The sequence below is a fragment of the Dermacentor albipictus genome, chromosome 1 (genome assembly GCF_038994185.2).
Source record: "Dermacentor albipictus isolate Rhodes 1998 colony chromosome 1, USDA_Dalb.pri_finalv2, whole genome shotgun sequence".
NCBI classification, from domain to species: Eukaryota; Metazoa; Arthropoda; class Arachnida; order Ixodida; family Ixodidae; genus Dermacentor; species Dermacentor albipictus.
In genome coordinates, this window is record NC_091821.1 from 309,115,166 (window position 1) to 309,138,661 (window position 23,496).

At 46.1% G+C, this 23,496-nt stretch overlaps 1 protein-coding gene across 1 annotated transcript in view; it reads right to left on the bottom strand.

The window, feature by feature from the left end:
• Mcm7 (minichromosome maintenance 7) overlaps positions 1-23,496 on the bottom strand; it is a 59,691-nt gene that overhangs the window by 33,302 nt on the left and 2,893 nt on the right. The window contains exons 6-7 of the mRNA XM_065438696.1: positions 16,894-17,031; positions 13,678-13,860 (exon numbers count right to left, since the gene is read on the bottom strand). Of these exons, the coding sequence (XP_065294768.1) occupies positions 13,678-13,860; positions 16,894-17,031 (321 nt within the window). The remainder of the gene's footprint in view (positions 1-13,677; positions 13,861-16,893; positions 17,032-23,496) is intronic.

Genomic DNA, 23,496 nt, shown 5'->3' on the forward strand with positions numbered 1-23,496 from the left:
ACGAAGAAAAAATTTCGGAACCGTAAATTATTAGGTCTGTTCTTCCCAATCCCAGCAATTCATGGAAATTGAAAACCGTTTCGGCTTCCCTTTAATCAGCACTGCTTCATCGGGCGTGACTGACTAGAGTTAGGATTCGGTGCCAAATCGGCACAGATCTATTCACAGCAGCCATGCGACACTCGGAAAGCCGCCAAACCACCTCGCAAATGCATGGGATAGCAACAAAGTTATTCCCAGCGGCCACCTTTGAGACGCACTATACGTGTACGGCACCCTCTCCTTACAGACGCCATTCACTTTCGCACATCAATACCTTTTTGTAACTTCGAGCAACTCCTTGCATTTACAAGGCGGATACGAAAGCATCACGGCTGATTGCATGCATTTACATGGACAACCGATGAACGAGGGCAGGTATGGGGTCATGCGAGCTTCCTGTGACTCTTTAGATTTCAGAATTTCACCAGCGGCAACTAATGCCGAACCTCACAATGAAACAGCGTGGAAAGCGCCTGCGTTTTACCGTCAGTGCCGGCTACACACGAAACGATGATCAAGTCACATGGTGCAGTCCTTTCACCTGTTCGCACAGATTGGCCTTACGATAATCCATCTGTCGTAAAGTTCTGTAGTCAGGGTGTCTACCAAGTTGACATTTCCAAATTTCCAGGTTTTCCCTGAGTGCCCTTGAAATATTCCTTGAATGACACAGAACTTTGTTAATGTCAAGGTGGGCTCCCTACATCATGTCGCCCAATGGTGTCACTCTCTGTAAGCATGTTAAAAAATAAACAACCTAATCCAGTTTGAATGGTAAGGGGCAGTGTCTATTTTATTCAAAAAGAAAACAAAAGGGAGGGATTAGTAAAATGCACAGCGAATAAAATCTCTTCGAAAGAAATAGTAAAACCTATTGCAAATTGAGTCGAACATTCTCAAGTACGAATAAAGAGATGCATAAAGAATATTTTCAAACATGAGCTACTACTATCAACTGATAGCAAGCTAATTGGTACGAGGCTCGAACTTTATCACAAGTGAGATTCTCTCACAACAGCTGGTAAGTCAACCTCAACTGTCCTGACAAACTCTCAACCTGCGCACACGGCCTCAGTGTTGCGTTCCACTGTTTTAAAGAGTTTTTATTGCTTGCATTAGAGACACCTGCATATCGATGTTAGCCAATGCTTTGCTTTTAGAGTGCAAGCTCCTCCAAAAAAGCAGCGGTATGCTTCCTTTCCCGTTCCTTTCTGAATGCCTAGGTCCTTTGTCTTCTTCTTCTCCTTCGGCTGCGCGTTCTCCGCATGGACTATTTGAAGCATCCTCTTTGACACTTGTACAGTCAGCGTCCGATTTTTCGGACTCCCTAGGCGCCGCGAAAACCTCTGAAAAGATTAACGCGTCTTCTACAGCCCTTAAGGGCTCAAGTCACCACAGGCACGCCCGAAAAAGTTCTGAAGGCCTGCCAGTACACTTATTAGGCACCGTATTTACACGATTGTAAGTCGACCCCTTTTTTAAAATTTGAAAGTCTGAAGTTGAGGGGTCGACTTACAATCGAAACCAAAACATGGCCCCGCCAAAATAAAGCGATACCAACGGGAGCTACAACGTATAGTTACAATTTTATGTTTGCTCTATGGCCCTACCCATATCTTTTCGCTATCCCGCGTGTTTGTTCGCTTTTCGTATGGGTTTTTCAACATTCTTGAGAGTCTTACAGTGCATGCAACACTCATGAGGGGGGTTGTCTATAGTTGATGGAAGCACCGGTGTTCCTATTTGCGGCGGCACCCTCAGAACGGCGGCGCGTGCGGGGAGTATCGGTAGTTCATGGAAGAGCAGACACCGCTCGCGGGTTTCTATTTTAAAGGCATTGGTATTGGTTTGACCAACTTTTTGACGCGTTCCACTTGACTGCCAGCTACATGCTACTTCTATGCTTCCCCAGTCGTCATGAGTGCTCCAGGCCCACTAATCGTTCGGCACTCGTTCACAGCAGCGTTCAAGAGGGCTGCCATCCTTTAAGCCGAAGAAACAAATCACTGCGCAGCGGGCCGCAATTTCGATGTTTCTAAACGGGTGGTGCGAGAGTGGCGACTGCAGCGAAGCGAAATTTTCACCCTGTGACGGCAAGTGAGAAATTTCCCTCGTGCCGAAGTCTGGACGCCTTCCGGAGCTGTAGGCTAAGCTTGCAGCGTACGTCGCTGAAATGCGTGATCGGTCCCTGCCATTGAAGTGCGACGTGGTCATGAAACAAGCCCGGACCTTCGCCTTACTTTTAAGGTTCTACTCCGCCATGAGTACGAGTGGCTGGCGGCAGAAGACTGCGAAATTATGCCAACCGGACCTGTCGAAAGACCCTCCCTGACGGCTGCGTGTGGTTGGGTGCATTTGGTGTGGGCTGCTGTTCCGCAAGATGTCCTGGTGCGGTCGTTTGCCAAATTTGAAATTTCGCTGGACCACGACGCGCTGTGGGACCGCAGCAACGATGACGATGGCAGCACTAGTAAAGACGAGTAGTCCAGTAACCATGTCAGCTACTAATAAATTTTCGTTATAGAATGCGCCCTCGGGTATGCTCTTATTTTTTTTTTTTCGGTCAAGCGATATGGGGGGGGGTCGACTTACATTCGAGTCGACTTACAATCATGTAAATACGGCATATCGGTGCTCGTACTGTGGCAGAAGATGGCGGGTGCACGCGTGTATAATCAGAATGTCTACCAAGTTGACATTTCCAAATTCCCTGAGTTTTCCAGGCTTTCCCTGAGTGCCATTGCGAAATTCCCTGAGTGACACAGAACTATGTTTTATGTCAACACCGGCTGAAACCATATCGCCTGATGCTGTCACTCTCTAGTAAGCACATGAAAAAAAAAAAGCACTTAATCTAATTGGAATACAGTAAAACCTCGTTAAACCGTACCCGCTTAAACAGTAGTTTCGTTTTAAAAGTAGTAAAGTCAATTCCCCGACTCAGCGGCCATTGAACATAATGTATTTTGTATCCGCATAAACCGTACCAGCTTATTGCGTACGCATCGGTTAAAACGTAGCGTTTCCACTTTTCGTCGCGCAAACACGGCGGTGCGTCGTCTCCATCGGGCGGCCCGGGAGAACAACAAGCCTCGGAGATCGGTACAACGGCCTCCAAGCGCCCTGTGCGTTTGCACGTGAAGCCGCATCAACATCAACATCATTTAGACGCCGCATGGACGCCGTGCCAGAGAGCGTTGCGGCGTTGTGCAAGCGAGGACTCGCGTCATGCCAAAGCTAGGATAAAAAAGACGCCGGATGCTCAGCATAGAAGAAAAATTAGACATCGTCCGTGCTACCGAACGTGACATGAAGTCGGCGCTGGCCCGCGACGTGGATCTGCTGTTGACTAGTGTGTGGCATTTGGAATGCGAAGTTGCTCGGCAGCGCTGCTGCGACCGCGAAGAGATGTCGGTTACGAGGTTCGACTTTTCACCATCGTTGCCGCTGTTGTTGCCGAAGTGTCAACTAGCGACAGTGATGAGAACGACACGGAAAGCGACAGCATGGGCTATTCAGGCCCGACAGTGGCAGAAGCGGCGCGTTACGTCAGCCTCGTGAATGCGATCGTCGCAAGGAGAACAGGGGCGCGATAACGTAACTATTCCAAACGAAAAGTTTTCCGAACTCCGGCACCCGGCAATGAAAAACGCGCCCCGGGACTTATGCAGCACTACTGCGCGCGTGCACGGAGAATACGTAACGCCAACGAGGAATTTGCCGTGCGAGTGTTTGCCGAGAGGAGGGGGGCTGGCTGAGAAGCGGGCACGGAGCTTCAGTAAGTTTGAGGCCGCTGTCGTCGTGCTAGGCCGCCGCGACATCAAACGAAAATAACACTTACGTCCCGCGAAGTGAATAAATACTGCATGTTTTTTCACCTTTCATTGTACTCTCTCTGAGTTCAGTTTTCGACAGGTAAGTGGGCGATCTCATGCTATTTCGCTTAAACAGTACTACCGTTTAGTACGTACTTTTTCCGAGCTCCGGCCGACTACGGTTTAACGAGGTTTCACTGTACTAAGGAGTAGTGTTTATGTTATTCAAAAAGAGAATACAGTAAACTCTCAGTTGTACGAACGTCGGTTTATCGAATATTTTATAATAACGAACTTTTTAAAAATCCCCGGCAGTTTTCTTATAGATTCTATACAAAAATGTTTCACTTAAACAAATTTCGGAACACTGAATATTTCAGTTGAACGAACTCGCTCAGAGGACCAAGGCTTGCACTGCACTGCAGGCGCAACCGATGCCCGCCCTCATCAAACCGACGCTCCAGCAGCAATGTAACGTCGCTGGCGCTACAGCACCCTTGGGGCAAAGCAGCGGCACGGAAAACGAACGACAACGAGGCATAGCCTCCGAGATCACCTGCACAAAACGAGCAAGCATGTAATCTCGGAGGCCATGAACAAAGTAACATCGCTGGCGCTTACAGTGCCGCCAGAGCAAAGCGGCAATCTGTCACACCACAAACCACGTGGTGTGTGTTTTTTCCCAATCGGCTAGTCTTGGCATGGTCGTTGTCTCTTTCATTCCAGTCTCGTCGGTTCCGCATGTGCACACAAACGACCCACGTGGTGTTTTTCATTGATATGTGCAAATTCCATTTCACACATTTCTAACACTATGGATGCCATGTCTTTTGCTCCATGAATGTATGCAATGTCTTATGTTGGCGTAGTGAATATTCAGTTTATTGAACTTTCAGTTAAGTGAACTATTTCCTTCAGTCCCTTGCATGGAGTAAGACATATAGGAGGTCAAACTCCCGTCAGCGCGAGCGAGCGTGGGCGACCAGATAAAGTCACAATTGTTGCATGCGCCGACGCTACCCTATGCAGTGGCGGCACCATGCGGCGCGTCGTAGCAGCAGCAGCGGAAAAAAAAAAAAAGCAGCGCCCGGCGCTCACTCCGGCGGCACCCGCTCAAAGCAGACGACAAGCAGACGACACGGGTGTTTGCTTCAGCGGGCACGCCGTAACCTAACTGCGTAGGTGCGCGCACTCAAGAAAACTGTTTTGTTGTGTGCCCATCAAAAAAAGCAACACGTGTGGCAAACTTCCGCTAATCTTCCTCATATCGCCAAGCAGCTAGGGCAACTAGTTTTCGCGAGTCTTATAAAAAAGAAAAGGAACGGAAACACATGCACGGCGGCATCCTTCCTAAGCGCACCCCTGTGAGCACTAGAGCGAGAAAGAAGCAGTCGCCCTTTGAGCGATTAGGAACGAGATAGCCATCAGTTTCGCAAGCGCAAAAAACCGAAAACCGCCCGCCACGGAGCAAGATAGCCCTGGCTACAACCAGAAGCTACGTATCATCTTATAGCTGTCATGGAAAACGCGTTTTATTTTTTACTGTGCTCGAAGTCAGGCGCGCGCGGCCGAACGGGAGCAACACTCGACCGGTTGCCCTGGCAACCGAAACAGCGGTAATTTCTTCCCATGCCGCCAGGTGCCGCCAGCATGAAAATATATCCGCGGGCTTGTGACCTTTTCTGGTCGCCGCAAACAGCGGAGTTTCCACTCCTATATTTCTTGCTCCGTGGTCCCTTGAAGTTCACTCAAGTGAAAGTTCACCATAGAAGGGAGGGGTTAGTAAAATGCACAGCAAATGTCTTCGAAAAAAATTGCAAATCGAGTCGGACATTCTCAAATACAAATAAAAAGGATATGCATAAAGAAGCAAATATTTTTGAATATGAGCTATTTATTTCAACTGATAGCAAGCTCAGTGGTGTGAGACCCGAACTCTGCCACAATTGAGATTCTCTCTCAACAGCTGGTGTGTCAACCTCAACTGTCCTGCCATACTCTCAACCCGTGCACAACACCTCAGTGTTGTTTCACTGCTTTGAAGAGTTTATTTTGGTTCGGATGAGGGACACCTGCATCTCGGCATCAGCCAACACTTTGTTTTTTGAGCTCAAGCTCCTTCAAAACGGCGGCAGCGCGCTTCCTTTCCCATTCATTCCTCAATGCGTAGGTCCTTTCTGATCCTGTCCTCCTTCCGCCACTAGTTCGCCCCACAGACCATTTGAAGCATCTTCTTGGTCAGTTGCACAGTCCAAGTCCGATTTTCATAACTCCCTATGGGCCGCGAAAACATCCAAAAAATCGGCCAGTTGGAAAAGATTAATGCATATCATTTACTGCCCTTAAGGGCTCAAACCGCCACAGGCACATTCGAAAAAGCTCTGAAGGCCTGCCGGTACACGTATTAGGCATATTGGTGCTCATACTGTGACAGGAAATACTGGGTGCACGCGTGTATAATTCAGGAATACATACGGTGTCCCATGGCAATAGCCCCCTTTCCACGCTTGTAATGCTTCACTGCAATACTTTTGCGTATCCTTCACCAAGGAACATTTCTGTATGGAAGTGAAGCTGACTTTCGGGAACTCGCATTATGCAACACACCGTGCTTTCCAAGCTTCTAAGCCAATCGCACTAACCACAAAGGGGGAGTCCGTGCCATTGCTTAGAGTACGGAATTCTTTCAATAAAAAACACGGCACCCAACGGCCAGAAGCTTCACAGCAAACGTCCAAGCAGCTAGGCCTAGCGCTGCCACAGTGGTGGCTACGGCTGCCAGCAGATCTGCGTTCGAGGCAGCAAGGTCACCAAAATGGCAGTGGTGGTGGCTTTGATTAATGCCGTTTCGGACTTATGGTGACGGCAACACGTTCGGAGAATCGGAAGGCGAAGAGTTCTTGCATCCCAAATACACTGACTCTATGGGGTACGTGGTGGTGCCACGAAGCCGCCCAAATTTCCGGGAATACGGAAAGTCAGTCATTGACTGTACACTCACAACTCCTCCAGCGGACGACAAGGCGTCAAAGACGATTCATTACTACTCCTGTCTGTTACTCGAGCCAGCACTACCTCGACTTTCGACCCTTTCAATAAAATTACAGCTAATTTTCCCGGATAGATGCACAAATTCCCAGTTTTTTCAGACCACTCAAAATCCCTGAGAATTCCCAGTTTTCCTGGTTGGTAGACACCCTAATAATTAAGGAATAAATACTGTGTCCAGTGACAGTTGCCCCTTCCCACACTTGTTATGCTTCACAGCGTAACATTGCTGTAATGAGGTGATGCTGAATTTCGGGAACCAGCATTATGCAACGCGCCGTGCTTTCCAAACTTTGAAGCCAATCGTGATGACCACAAAGGCAGTGGCGGTGCCATTGTTGGCAGCGGCGAATTCTTTCAATGAAAAACACGGCACAGAACGGCAAGAAGCTTAAGGGGGGACATGAGGATCAAAGCTAACTTTCTTATTTACCAGCCGTTGTTGATGAAATTTTGCACAGGTGTTAATAATATCACATATACAAAACTGTGAAAATATGGCTGCAATATCTGAAGTACTTTTTTGTTTACAAAATTTTTCTGCTTTCATTCTTGCAAAATGCCTGCACACCTGTATATTGATGCTAGGAGTTCAAGCAAACATTGATAGCACTCCTATATGAATCCTCCACACAGTGACATTCCTGTAATTTCTTTAGCCTAACAGAATTTTTTTTATATTTTCATTCTTTGGCAGCTACTTCAGTTGCATAAAAATCTTGACTGTGAAAACAAAAGACAACAAATTATTGAAGCAACGATTTTGAAAACAAACATGTCGCTGTGTGCAGTGGCACACACCGAGTGTAACAAAACGGTGTGAAAATATTCATAACGATGGCTGAGATATTGGCTTTGCATGTTGACCTTGGTGGTAGAAAAAAAAAATTGAGAAAAATGTGTTGGAAGTTTTGGGCCATGTTTATTCGACGAGAAATCACCAGCCTTGTAGGTGCAGGTGTCAGGTTGATCTAGGGTGGTTGCTTGGGCTAGTTGGTAATTCATGATCAAAAATAACGTACAGCGCAAAGGACAAGGACAGCGAAAGACGCATACACAGCGCTGACTTCCAACAAGATTTTATTGCGTCGCCACATTGTGTGTATATATACAAGAAGAGGCATGCGCAGAAAATGTACGACAGTCACAGGGGGTGTCCTAACAGCAAGTCATTGAACTAAGAACATGGTCACCAGAAAAAATAAAAATTAAGCATTACGATCACTATCTGTTTAGAAACGCGACTTCACCAGGGGTCAGCGCAATTGAGGGCGCACTAACGCACATACTGCCAAGTTTTCTGATGAAATCAGCTTCCACAATTTCCCTGGTGAGCTGTGAGCAGTGTCTCGCTAAAACTTGCGTATCTTCAAAGAATGGCAGGCAGCCGCAGTCCCGGCAATGAATGCCCAAGTGGCCTTGTACAGTGTTGCGGACGTTGTTACAATGCTCTCTTAGTCGATCGTTTAAGCACCTGCCCGTCTGTCCTACATATTTACTGCCGCAAGACAGGGGAATTTTGTAGACTACATTAGTTGTGCACGTCACAAACCGTTTTCTGTGCCCGACAGAACAACTCTGATGCGATTTAGGCGCGTTTACGCGCTTACAGAGCTTTGCCAATTTTTCCGGGGCTGAGAAAACGACTGTGATCCCTGCACGCTGCCCAATTTTCTTCAGCCTATGGGATACATCATGCACATATGGCAGCACTGCAAACCTGCGTCTTTCAGCCCGCTGGTTCCCTGATTGAGCGGGATAGTCTACGGCTCCCTAATAGCGGACCGTCTACGGCAAAGAAAAAGTGGCTTGAGTTGTCTGCTATCGTCGACAGAACTGCTGAATATCTCTGGCAACATGCGCTTCTACAACTACGTGCCATTACTCCAAAGAAGAAACCCCTGCCGAGGAACAATGTGCACCGTATTGGAGATGTGACGCTTCCAGAAAAGGTGCAGCATGTGTTAGCCCTTGGGCCGAAGTTTGCCGTGGAACCTCGAAAATCGCCACACGAACTTCTCACCCTTGTTAGGCAAGTTGCTGGACGTGCCCCAGACACCGAATCTGAAAGGTGTGTAGCGGAAGGTGTTGATGTTTTAACGCGCTGCAATCCTTCCACAAAGATTCTCCCGATCGGATATGTTACATCGCTTCTGAAAGCGAACTCGTTATCACTTTTACCCTCTGACAAAGAAGGTGGTTTTGCTGTCCTGCCGTTGGGTGACTTCAATGCGAAGGCTACCGTTGCCACTGATTCAGTTTTTAAACGTGATGACAGTGTTTCCCTTGCCAGCGTGAAATTGAAAGCAAAAAAACTATGCAAATCCCTTAGCCTTGACAAGCTAGCAAAAGTGATAGAAAAAACTAAAAAGCTAAGCCTAGACATTTTCTTCTCAGCTAAGATGCATAAGAATGACTGCCCTCTGCGGGTTATCGTAACTGAAGCAGCGACTTGGCAGAAATCTGTTGGCTTGTTTTTGCAAGATAAACTAAACCTTCTAACCATTGACGATCCTTTTCTCATTAGACATTCTGGTGAAGTTATTAGTTTTTTAAAAGAGAATGAAAAGGGACTCAAGATGTTCTCGATCGACGTTAAAGATCTTTACTATTCACTTCCGCATGACAAGTTGCTTCTGGTTGTTGAAGAATGCATTGATGACTTTGAAGCAGTTGGCTTTCAGAATGCCGCAGGTGTTTCTGTTAGCGGCTTTCTTGAATTGCTCACCTTCTGCTTGACATCAACTTACATCTCATGGAATGAACAAAATTACATACAAAAGAAAGGTGTTTGTATAGGATCATGTCTTGCGCCCGTACTAAGTAATATTTACCTAGCTCATCATGATCGCAATATTCATGGTCACCTAGCCGCATCCTCTGTTGTCAAGGTGTGCAGGTTTGTGGACGACTACCTGATATTTATTGATTGCACTAATCCCGCTTTTGAGCCTGCTGTTTCTGAAGTCTTGGATATCTTTAAGAAAGCGCTGGAGCCTCTAGAACTTACGCATGAGGTATCCATCGATGATACCTTGCGCTTTCTAGATCTCAGGCTGAGCCTTGCTAACAAACATGTGTGCTGGTGCTTCGAACCGAGAAGTAAGAAGCCACTCTTGCCCTTTAACTCCGCACACTCAAAACTCGTTAAACGAGGTATTATAAAGTTATGTCTCATTAACAGCCTCAATAAATCGGGTCCACACCAGATGCAACATAGTCTTGCTGCTCAGGTTGATCGTCTTTCTTGGGCTGGTTACCCATTGGCCTTAATTTCAGCCATAGCGGAAGAGCTTCTGAGGCGCACAAAACGTGATGATCCCGCTCAATCAGGGAACCAGCGGGCTGAAAGACGCAGGTTTGCAGTGCTGCCATATGTGCATGATGTATCCCATAGGCTGAAGAAAATTGGGCAGCGTGCAGGGATCACAGTCGTTTTCTCAGCCCCGGAAAAATTGGCAAAGCTCTGTAAGCGCGTAAACGCGCCTAAATCGCATCAGAGTTGTTGTTCTGTCGGGCACAGAAAACGGTTTGTGACGTGCACAACTAATGTAGTCTACGAAATTCCCCTGTCTTGCGGCAGTAAATATGTAGGACAGACGGGCAGGTGCTTAAACGATCGACTAAGAGAGCATTGTAACAACGTCCGCAACACTGTACAAGGCCACTTGGGCATTCATTGCCGGGACTGAGGCTGCCTGCCATTCTTTGAAGATACGCAAGTTTTAGCGAGACACTGCTCACAGCTCACCAGGGAAATTGTGGAAGCTGATTTCATCAGAAAACTTGGCAGTATGTGCGTTAGTGCGCCCTCAATTGCGCTGACCCCTGGTGAAGTCGCGTTTCTAAACAGATAGTAATCGTAATGCTTAATTTTTATTTTTTCTGGTGACCATGTCTTTAGTTCAATGACTTGCTGTTAGGACACCCCCTGTGACTGTCGTACATTTTCTGCGCATGCCTCTTCTTGTATATATACACACAATGTGGCGACGCAATAAAATCTTGTTGGAAGTCAGCGCTATGTATGCGTCTTTCGCTGTCCTTGTCCTTTGCGCTGTACGTTATTTTTGGTCAGGTTGATCTCTTGGTTTCTTGTATCTTTTATGCTTGCTTTCATGTGCTTTTTGTGCCCTCTTCTTGCGCAAGGCATCTTTCTCAGCCGCTCGATTCGCTTGAGTCCGTCGCCACCGAGCATGCTCCTTCACCTGTAAACCCTATCTTCCGTTCGGTTGCCCGCACAGAACCAAGTGACGCGCGGACAGTGGCGGCGGTCATATTCAACACCTCTGACAAGATGAATTGTGACTCAAGATGCGACTGTATGGTGTGACCATTGCTGATGCATGGTTGGTCTTCATGGCCGGCAGACGCACGCGCTTGGACCGCACTTTCGTGGTACGTCGCAGAGAATTTACAGGACGTTGCAGGCCCGGAAGCATCAAAAAGGGCCATTATTAGTTCAGTATCATTACCACTAGAATGCAAGGCTGCAACAGCCTGCGAACTGCCCGGTAATGCGTCGACAGTCTCTCTTGCAAGCTCACGCACGGACGCATCTCTGCTAGGACTACTTATCCTTTGGATGTTCGGCGGCTTGCACTTGCGGCTGCCGAAGCGGTGCTAGGTCGCGTATTTCGTCGTCCACGTCCGCCCAGTCATGCTCGAAACCACAAAATCAAATAAAAAACTCAAATCCGAATAAAGTGATGAAGCAGCGGCTTACAGAGGCGCGCTTTTCAACGGTACCAGCATGGCCGCGCCACATAGTGCCGTTCCGGAACTAACGCTCGAAAACCGTGACTTTTCCACCGATTTTCACGAAATTTTCGCTGTATTGCCTTATGTATATATTTATTTATGGTACTTAGCAGTCGTTTTCAGCGGAAATACTTGGAAAACTTATAGAAAAGGTGTCAAAGATTCGAAATCTGCAACTTTCTAAAAAGTTATTTTTGGGTCGTTTTTCCAGAGTTGATCCCCGCGTCCCCCCTTAAGCTAGGCCCAGCATTGGCGCGGTGGTGACTACGGCTGCCAGCGGATCTGCGTGCGAGTGTGCCGATTCGACGCAGCGAGGTTATCAAAATGGTGGCAGTTGTGGCTTTTATTAATGCCATTTCGGTCTTGCGGTCATGGCAAAAAGTCCGGAAAATCGGACGGCAAAGGGCTCTGTCGTCCGAAATTTCCGACATTCTTATACATTGACCCTATGGAGTACATACTAGTGCCGCGAAGCCGTCCGAATTATCTGGCGTTCGGAAAGTCGCTCATTGACTCTGGCAACTCCTCCAGCAGACGACGCGGCGTCAAAGACAATTCGTTACGATTCCTCTGTTACTCGGGCCAGCATTACCGTGACTTTGGGTTCCCCTTCAATAAGTTTACCGCTAATTTTCCCTGAAGGAAGCCAAAATCCCTGAGTTTTCCAGACTACTCAATATCCCTGAGAATTCCCAGTTGTCCTGGTTGGTAAACACCCTGAATATTGAAAAGAGTGTTTTTCTAAGTTTGATAATCACTGCAGTAAAGCTATAGCTTTGCATAGGTACTTTCAATATGACAATCACCATGCGAACCCATACACAACACATCTCAAAGTTCAATAAGCTTCAAAAAAGCATACAGAAACCCACCCCAGGAAGAACTGTGTAGCACGTTTCCTACAGTAATTTGCACAGGTGATATGCATTCAAATACCGTATTTACTCGCATAATGATCTCACTTTTTTGTCAGAAAAAATTGACGCAAATTCAGGGGTGCGATCATTACGCGGGTTAAATTTCCCACGAAAAAGACAATTTTTTTTTCGGCCCGCGTTTGCTGCGGGATGCGGGTGCGGGACACCAAAACATAAATGGCGGCCGGTGGAGCAAGCCGAACGCACCGAACGCTATCTTTTTTTTTTCTTCTCGTGAGTACATTACGTGCATTGAAACAGTTTCTTCTGTGTCAGTGATGAATAATATCGTTAATATCGGCAAGTTTGGGGCAATAACGCAGCCATGTCCACTTTGAGGGGACAGAAACAGATGGGCGCGCTTATGCCAGTGACAGAAACCCATGGCCAGTGTGCTGCGAAAACTACAGTACCTGTTTTCACTACTATCCTAACACGGCACGTTTCCGCTAAGGGTGGGCGATTATCTTAGCTGTGTTACAAGCGTTGGCGTATGAACAGGGTACACTTTTAATGTATCAGTGTAAACATGGCTACTATCATTGCCGCGCGCGATTTGTTGCGTGCTCACGAGTGCAGATGAAAAGAATCGAAAGGTGCCTTTTTTGTTTTTGTTGACTACAACCATTATAAAGCCTACCCGTAATAAAGGCAAGTTTGGTTGTGCGGAAAGTGATGAAAGTAATGAAATGAGGCATCTACTTAAGCATGCTTAGTGCGTGCAGACGAGTCGTTCGCGTAGCATTCGACAGATGGCAAGCGCGATCATTATTAGCTAGACTTGGCACACGACATATCGCTGCGGCAAGTTCAGGGTGCGATCATTACACGAGAAATAAAAAAAATCGAAGTTTGACGACAAAATTCAGGGGTGCAATCATTATGCAAGTAAATACGGTAGTGAAATACTCTAATTGAATAAAGCACCAAATATTTTCTATCTAAAAGAAAGAGGGGAGGGGCAACATTGTCATCGACTTACGGCTCAAACAAAATATGCAAAATTCAATCCACAACCTTGTTTTCAGCAGCAGGATGTCACAGCGACTCAATCACTGCAGTGAGTTCCAAGTAGACACAGTTGGTCAACTCACGTGTGCCTCCAGGAAAGTGTCTGAGAGGAGGCCGCCTTGCATTTGACGGAACCCTGTGCGCAGCAGTGGCAGGAAAATGCCCGTCACGGAGACGTGGTCACCTGGCAATGCAGTACGAGTCAGCTCTCCACGCACATATACAGTCATGCTTCGTGGGATGTTCCCCACGGGCACTTGGTCACTCTGGAAGAAAAGGGATGGGAACAGAAAATGAAGATCGCCATTAGAGAGGCAAGGTAAACTGCTTTCAGTGTTGGAAGCAGTTTGTCAGCAACTAAAGATCTCAAGAGGGGGGAACTTTGGGCCAGTTGGTCCGACATGTTTAAAGAGGAAAATAACTGCTATTTCAGATGGGACGCAAGATGAAGGAGTGGACAGAACGAGCGGTCCTCTTCACTCCTTCATCTTAGATCCTGCCTGAAGTCGCGGTTCTTTTTCTCTTTAAAGATCTCAACAAATGAGGCAAATAACCTGAAGGAGTAATGACACATCTTGGACTTGAGATTTCTTTACTTGCACTAAATGAAAGTCCAGACTACCGTATTTACTCGCATAATAGGCGCACTTTTTTCTTCAGAAAATCCGGCTCAAAGTTCAGGGTGCGCCTATTACGCGGGGTAAAATTTACGAAATTTTTTCAACTCGCATTCCCGCACCTTAAATTTTAACATATGTCAGGAATATGGCTACTCTCACATAATTCACCAATAAATCCAGCATAAAAGGGAAAATAAAAGCTACCTACTTACCTTTTAATGAACAGGCGAGAGACGTTGACTGAACACACACGTAAAATTTATTAAGACTATTCAGAGTCCGAGTCCGAGTCGGAGAGAACATCCTCATCACCGCCGGGTGGAGACTCGTCTTCCTTGTCTGAGCTCCACAGCATGTCGTCTTCGCTTGCATCCAGTGCATTGGAGATCCCAGTATTCTTGAAGCTTTTCCTGACGACGTCATCTGAGATCTCTCGCCAAGCTTCCACGATCCATTCGCACAGCATTTCCATAGGCGGCCTCTTAATTTTGCCACCGGGGGTTAGTTGACGCTGTCCTCCAGCCATCCAATTGGTGTAAAGCCTTCGAACGTTGTCCTTAGAAGGCTTATTTAGGGAAACGTCCAGAGGTTGCAGCACGGAAGTGAGGCCTCCCAGAATCACGGCAATATCCGTACGCACCTCTGACAACTTCTCTCATACACGTTCTACGAGGTGCCCGCGAAAGCTGTCTAAAACGAGCATGGCCGGATACAACAGGCCGCCCGGCCCCAGACGGTCTTGACCCAGTATAACATCAATTCCGCGGACATCCAACCTTTCTCTTGGACCCTCACGTGTATGTCTCGAGGGAAATTTCCCTTTGGGAGCGTCTTTCTCTTAAAAATAACATAAGGCGGTAGTTTGCGCCCATCCGCAGTCACTGCCAACATGACAGTACACCTTTGTTTTTCAGCGCCAGATGTTCGAATAAGCACACTCCGTGCACCTTTTTCCTCTACTGTTGTATTTCTCGGCATGTCGAAACAGAGAGGAGTCTGATCTGCATTACCTATTTGTGACAAAATGAAGTTTTTCTGCTGCCGGAGCCGTATGACGAAACGGTGGAACTCGAGTACCTTGTCCTCGTATGCTGAGGGCAAGCGCTGGCACAACGTTGTGCGCCTCCTCAGGTAAGTCCGTGGCGTCGCATGAAGCGCGTTGTCCATCCGGAGCTTGCTTTGAAGTCTATCGCTTCGATGCCCTGCGCTCGGGCTATTCTGCGCGCCTCCGTCTGCACTATGTCGAGAGACACTGCACAACCGTCCGGTCAAAGGCCCCGTATGTGTTGAACTAGTTGATCTTCTACTTGCGGATACTTTCCCGACTTTGCACCGCGGAAGGCCCGTCGTGACTTCTTTGTTGCCTGAAGTTTTTCTTGCTGACCTCGCCAGTAGCGAATGCTTGTCTCTTCGACACTGAAATGCCTGCTTGCAGCATGGTTCCCATGCTCGAGTGCATACTGCACAGCTTTCAGTTTGAATGCAGCCGTGTAGCTGCCGTACTTGCCAATTGCGGAACACACAACCCCACGAACTGCACGCCGTTTGCAAAATGGCGAGATGGTGGCGATTTGTCTTTTCTTTGCCTGTGTCAGCATGTGTAGAGCATTGATGGCGATGGCACTGTCGCTTGTGTCGAGTCGCCCGGCCTCCGAGAGTCGCCCAGCTTTCCGAGCTGCCTAAGCGAAGGTAGCGAAAAGCTTATATCCGCGCGGCGGTTTGGAGAGGAGGGGGGTGTTATCGATAGTAGATGGAAGAATTATTTTTTGCTCGTTCATGCGTTTTTCTTTCTTTTTTTTGTTTCTACGGACGCGTTAGGTCGTCGTGCTCGCTGGCTTCGCGGCGGTTTGGGGAGGGGGGTGTCGGTAGTTAATGGAAGAGCTAGTTTTCACGATGTTCTATGTGCTGTGGGCCCTCAGCAGCTGCGACGGCAGCAACACTAATGAGACTAGTAGTCCAGCAAATGCGTTGATAAGCTTGGGTTGTGAAATGTGCTTGCGTTTTTTTTTTTTTTTTCACCTGAGATGGAGGGGCAGGAGGGCGTAAATGCTTAAATAGTGTAAATGTGGTACTGATCACAGTGCCAAGTTCGGGGTGCGCCTATTATGCGCGAAAATAAAAAAATCAAATTTTCCGTGACCAAACTGGGGGTGCGCCTATTATGCGAGTAAATACGGTAGCTAAATCCCATAAAAATATCGCAAGCATCAAAATAGCCGAAATACCCGTTCATATGAAGCAGTTTTGGTACCCAAGATGTGTCACGAAGTCGCAACACATTGCCTTGCTCTGATCCTGCATTCGCCATGGCTGCCACATGTGACCACACCCACATGTACAACACTCTTGTCTATTTTATTGTATGCGCAATGTCATCACACCTACATTTACTGCTACACATCAGCAAATTCAGCTGTTTGTGATACCATGGCACCAGGGCAGTATTTGGAGACCTACATTAGTACTCAGGTATTCTATAAGTGCTTCCCAAGCTTCACACATGTCAAGTTCAGCTCTGGCACCGCACAGTTTTTCAACAGCAATTATCTGCATGCCATCAAACCTATGACACTTAAGTAGAATCCACTGAGAACTAAAATTCAATTAGGAAGCAAAGTTCAGCATTCACTACCAAGAGGGAAGTGATGGCATCAAATGCACAGCAGCCTGTTTTCTTACGTGTTCTTGTATCTTCAGCTCTTGGAACTTGACAAACTTGGAACCCCTAGTCTGAAGGTAGAGCCGACCTCCTGATCGGTTGACACGGCAGTCATCACTTGGGCAAGTCACGAGAGGCATGAAGCTGGGGCTGTTGATCTACAGGTAGAACACACATGGTTACAATGGGCCTTCCTCACAAGGAATCTTCATCCAAACAACCACTCAGCTCGACCAACATGAAGCAGAGGCAGTAGTACGGTTTTTGTCATTAGGTGCATTTCAAAGAACAGAACTAAAAGAAACACAAATATTCTTTAAAAATTATCGGGTTTTACGTGCAAAAACCACTTTCTGATTATGAGGCATGCCGTAGTGGAGGGCTCTGGAAATTTTTATCACCTGGGGTTCTTTAATGTGCACCTAAATCTAAGTACATGGGTGTTTTTACATTTCGCCCCCATCGAAATGCGGCCATCGGGGCCGGGATCCCGCAACCTCGTGTTCAGCAGCCCAACATCATAGCCACTGAGCAACCACAGCGGGTACAAGTAATCTTTACCTACAATCCTAGTACTATACAGGGTGTCCCAGCTAACGTTGCCCAAGCTTTTAAAGCTAAAATATAGGATGTATGATGATGCAACCAATGGTATTCTGTCAGTAGTGACGTACACAGGGTGTCTACCAAGTTTACATTTTCAAATTCCCCGAGTGACACAAAACTTTGTTTCACGCTATGTCGCCTGATACTCTCACTCTCAGTAAGCATGTTAAAAAATAAAAAAACAACTTAATCCAGTTTGAATAGTAAGGGGCAGTGTTCATTTTATTCAAAAATAAAACAGAAGGGAGGGATTAGTAAAATGCACAGCGAATAAAATAACTTTGAATAAAATCGTGAAACTCATTGCAAATCGAGTGGAACATTCTCAAATATAAAAAATAAGAAACGAGATGCACACATAAACAAATGTTTTCGAATATCCACTTCAGTCTCGAATTATGATCGACTGTTAATACATATGTGTGAAACATAGGTGGTGCTTGAGACTCCACTGAAAGCAAATCAAGGTGATAGAATTGAGCATGTTATGATGAGTCATTATATTTACACAGTAACTAAATATTTGAATATTGTAAAGTCAGTCATGCTACGCTTCAAAAAAAGGATTAAATCCCCCACTCGAATTACATGCACAAATTATTCATTAGCCTCAAGCATTTCAAGAAAGAAAAAAATATGCATATTTCAAGGTTGCTATCGACATGCCCCACATCAAGCATCACGTGAAACATGATAGTGACTTCACCAAAGCAATACTCTGTAACGATACATATCACTCGGAAGAAAAATGGAAGTAATTTAGGTTAACAGAACGTTCAATCTGCCTTAAGCTTAATGTTCATGCTCCATTCCTTGCTACCGTTGCACATAAATGACAAAAATAGGTCGCGTCTACAAATGTGCACACCATAACTGAAGGCAATATGAGCTACTTTTATCAATTTATAGCAAGCTCATTGGTGTGAGGCCCCAACTTTGTCACAAATGAGATTCTCAACAGCTGGTGTGTCAACCTCAACTCTCCTGGCATACTCTCAGCCCGCGCACAACACCTCAGTGTTGCATTTCACTGCTTTAGCGAGTTTATTTCGGTTTGAATGAGGAACGCCTGCATTCCAGCATCAGCCAACACTTTGTTTTTTGTGCTCAAGCTCCTTCAAAAAAGCAGCGGCAGGCTTCCTTTTCTGTTCATTCCTCAATGCGTAGGTCCTTTGTTCTCGTCCTCCCTCTACCACATGTTCACCCCACAGACAATTCGAAGCATTCTCTTCGTCAGCTGTACAGTCAACGTGCGATTTTTCAGACTCACTAAGGGCTGCGAAAACGTCCATAAAATCGGGCAGTCCGTAAAAATGAATGCATATCTTTTACTGCTATTAAAGGCTCAAATCGTCACAAGCACATCCGAAAAGGTCTACCAGCACACTTAGTAGGCAAATTGGTGCCCGTACTGTGACAGGAAATAGTGGATGGACACGTGTATAATTAAGGAATACAATTGCCCCTTCCCACGCTTGTTATGCTTTACCACGTTACATTTTTGTATTGAGGCAAAGGTGACTTTTGGCAACTGACCCCACCCCCCCCCATTATGCAACGCGCCGTACTTTCTGAGCTCCGAAGCCAGTCGCAAGGACCACAAAGACAGTCAGTGCCACTCCTTACAGTGGCGAATTCTTTCAATGAAAAACAGGGTGCTGTACGCAATAAGCTTTATAATGAATGTTGAAGCAGCTAGGCCTAGCGTTTATCACGATGGCAAGGTAATCAAAACGGCGGCAGTGATGGCCTTAATTAACGCCGTTTCGGACCTGCGGCCACGGCAAAAAAGTCCGCAAAATCGGACGATGAAGGGCTCTTACGACCAAAACTTCAGACATTCTTAGACATTGATTCTATGGGGTACGTGATAGCGCCGCGGAGCCGTAAGGTGTCCGGAAAGTCGGCCATTAATTGTAAGCTCCTCCAGCCGATGACACAGCGTCAAAAGATGATTCATTACGATCCCTTTCTGTTACGCGAGACGGCATTACTGCGACTTTCCTTCCCTTTTAATAAAATTACAGCTAATTTTCCCTCATAGAAGCACAAATTCCCTGAGTTTTTCCAGACTATATTCAATATCACAGAGAATTCCCAGTTTTCCTGGTTGGTAGACACCCTGCGTACTGCAGCAGGATTATTTTTCCATAATTGAACTATCAATAATTAGATAAGATTAAGTAACACTTTTTGAAGTACTCAACAAACTTCTTTAATACTGATGTATTCACCTCTAATCCAGACTTTACTATAATATGCTTCTCCTGTCTGGAATCTGCACGAACAATACGACATTAACCAAATCAAAGCCATCCAAAAGAAATTGATTCGCTTCATTTGCCGCAAGTTCGATAGGAATTTTTCACCTTCTACAGCGCTTCCGTCTCTAGGCTTGCAGCCACTCTCAGATCACCGATGCACAGAATCACTAAAGCTTCTGCATTGCATTATTAACTCCTCTTGCCGGAATTCATCATTACCAAACTCCTGCTAAGCCATCTAATATTAGAAGTCACCATCAGCTAAACATCACGCCTTATTTTGCCAATACGGGCACACTTTTAAATAGTTTCTTTCCCCGTCCAATTCAACATCAGAATTTTTGCTTGGTCCTACTCGTTCTCTTCATTTAAACTATTGCACCTATTGAATAGGTAGTTACTATTTTCATTTTGTCTGTATTGTTTATAGTGCCCCGTTATTTATCATTGTTCTGCTTTTCACATGCACTCCTACAATGGCCCAATAGGGCTGCAATATGAACAACAAATAAAAATTTGATAGAAAAATAATGACTGTGTTTTAAAACACCCAATTTGGTTGTTTTCAGTGTGCTACGTTTCTTTTCGCATTATAAAGAAAGCGCATGGAATATGAAAATAGCTGCACGATTACGCGTCCGCACTCCATAACAGCGATTCCAAGGGTTACTCGTAAAAATAAATTCTGCTCGATGTCTTGGTCTTCGTCCGAAATGCCGCTGTGCACTGCACTGGCTTCGCACTTCATGCGAAGTCAATGCTTGTAGTTCGTGATGACCAACACCGATACCAATGCCTTGCCACTTTCACGTGTCCACCGAGCCAGGCATTAAGCAGAGTTACTTCTTAATAATACCCGAGAATGCTGGTGTTGGCATACACAGACGCTTGCGTAATCATGCGGCTATTTTCATATTTCTCGCATTTTCTTTACAACACGAGAAAAATAATTATGCGAGACATTGCACTTAGTGTACTTAGATTTAGATGCACGTTAAAAGAACCCCAGGTGGTCGAAATTATTTCATAATCTCCCACTATGGCGTACCTCATAATAAGATCCTGGTTTTCGCACGTAAAACCCCATATATATTTTTTTAAAAGTCTTTTGCAGGGAAGCGGCAACTGTGTGGTGGGTGCGATACGTCAATTTACAGCGAAATGAAAACACGTACACAGCTGCGCTCAAATTTCGCATTAGGGAGTATCGTAATCATCAGTGAGTCTCTTAATGATAATCAGGGTGGTGAGCATGGGATACAGGAGGTTGCGCTAAACTATGAAATATCTTGGCGTGTGGATAAACAATGGGGCTGATTACCTGATGGAACATGAAAATTATCTAACTAAAAGTAGCAGAAATGTAGTTCTGATGGAAAATAGGGCACTGTGGACTTACAACAGGTATGAAGTGGTGAGAGATAGAGTAAAACCTCTTTAAATTGTATCCGCACAGTAATTTCGTTTTAAAAGTGGTAAAGTCAAATCCCCGACTCAGCGGCCATTGAACATGTATTTTATATCCACATAAACCGAATCAGCTTATTGCGTACGTGTCAGTTAAAAATGGAAACACGTAGTGTTTCCATTTTTCGCCACGCAAACGCGGCGGTGCGTCGTCTCCATCAGGCGGCCCTGCAGAACAACAAGCCTCAGAGATCAGAACAACGGCCTCCAAGCCCCCGGTGCATTTGTGCGTGAAGCCACATCATTTCGACGCCGTGCCAGAGAGCATCAAGTTGGTTCTTTATTCTATGGAGCGTTGTGGAGTCGTGCAAGCGAGGACTCGCGTCATGCCAAAGCTCGGATAAAAAAGGTGCCGGGTGCTCGGCATAGAAGAAAAATTAGACAATGTTTGTGCTGTCGAACGTGACACGAAGAAGTCGGCGCTGGCGCTAGACAGGGATCTGCTGTTGACTACGGTGTGTGGCGTTTGGAATGCGAAGAAGTTGCTCAGCAGCGCTGCACCGATTGCCAACAGATGGCTACGAGATTCGACTTTTTGCCATCGTTGCCTTTGTTGTTGTTGAAGTGTGCACTGGCAACAGTGATGAGGACACGGAAAATGACAGCACAGGAAATTCAGGCCCGACAGTGCCAGAATCTGCGCGTTACGTCAGCCTCATGAATGCAATCATCGCGACGACAACAGCACCCCGCAATAAAAAGGCACCCCGCGACTTCCGCAGCGCTACCGCCCGCGTGCATGGAGAACATGCAACGCCAATGAGGAATCTACCATGCGAGTGTTTGCCGAGAAGAGGGGGCTGGCTGAAAAGCTGGCACGCAGCTTCAGTAAGTTTGAGGCCGCTGTCGTCGCTGCTAGGCCGCCGCGGGACCAAACGAAACTAACATTTTTGTCGCGCGAAGTGAATAAATACTGCATGTTTTTCTACCCTTTCATGTGGTGGTGCCGCGAATCCGTCCAAATTATGCGGCATCTGGAAAGTCGGTCGTTGACTGTACACTGGCAACTCCTCCAGCCGAAGATAGGGCGTCAAAGATAATTCATTACGACTCCCGTCTTGTTACTCGAGCCAGCATTACCGCGGCTTTCGACCCTTTCAATAAAATTACAGCTAATTTTCCCTGATAGAGACCCAAATTCACTGAGGTTTCCCCGAGTTTTTCCTGACTACTCAACATCCCTGATAATTCCCAGTTGGCAGACACCCTGGCCTTTCCTATTTTTTCCAGAAGATTGTTCCGTAAATTGCCTGTGAGGTGCAATTCGATATGAAACCAAAACCTCTTTTTGCGGCATTCGTTGCTTCACCGCACAACACGGATGTATTTCGGCAAACTGACTAAAAATACCATGCAAAAAAGCTGACTTCAGGAAACTGGCTGCCATTGTGCAATGCATATTAAAATTAAACCCTTGGCCATTTTTTTTGTTGAAAAATTGGGTGCACATTACATTCCTACTTTGTTTAAGAGCTTTAATGTCATTTCTACGTTAGTGTTCTACTTTGGGAGCATAGAATACGGGCATGCATTCGATTCGGGGGGCTTGTTAGAATTGGGCAAATACAGCCAAATTAATCAGCGGTGCGTCTGCATCTTAGTTAAAGGAACACTAAATGCAAATATTAGTCAAGCTGAAGTGATAAATCTGTGCTCAGGAATCTCTAAGGCATCAATATTATCGTAAACAGAGCCTTAGTAATGGAGCAATTTCAGTAATTGCAGGACATAGACTCCTCAGTACATTCAAGTACTTAGCCGGTGACAAAGGCACTTCTTATTTAAATTACGTCGCTAGTACTCAACCACTTGTTATAAAAGACATCACCGTGCTGCACTATAAGACGAAAGAAAATGCTACTTGTCCAGTTTTATATCGTTTTTAGAAAACAAAACAGAACTCATTGACATTACCCTTGACGACACAAGTGGTTGAAGGGTTTAATTCTAGCTCAACTCTGCAATATCTGCACTTTCGCATTTCAGTAGTTTTGTTATCATATAGTGCTGCACAGGTTTTGCTGGCTCACAAAACTCTCACAAACTGTAATGTCACAGGATGCCCAAGTGGTCCATACCACTGGACCAAAAGCAGCTGCAGTGGCGAATCCACCCCTCTGCCATGGCTCAGTTTCTGCATGGCCGCCTGTTTGCGTTTTGTGCAAGAAACTATACCACCATCTGCTGGGCGCCATTTTACTAACCTATGGCAGCAAAGGGTGGTGATTGATGGCATATGCAATGTCACCACTCCCCGGTAGGGTGGCGAGAGATTTGAAATGCGAT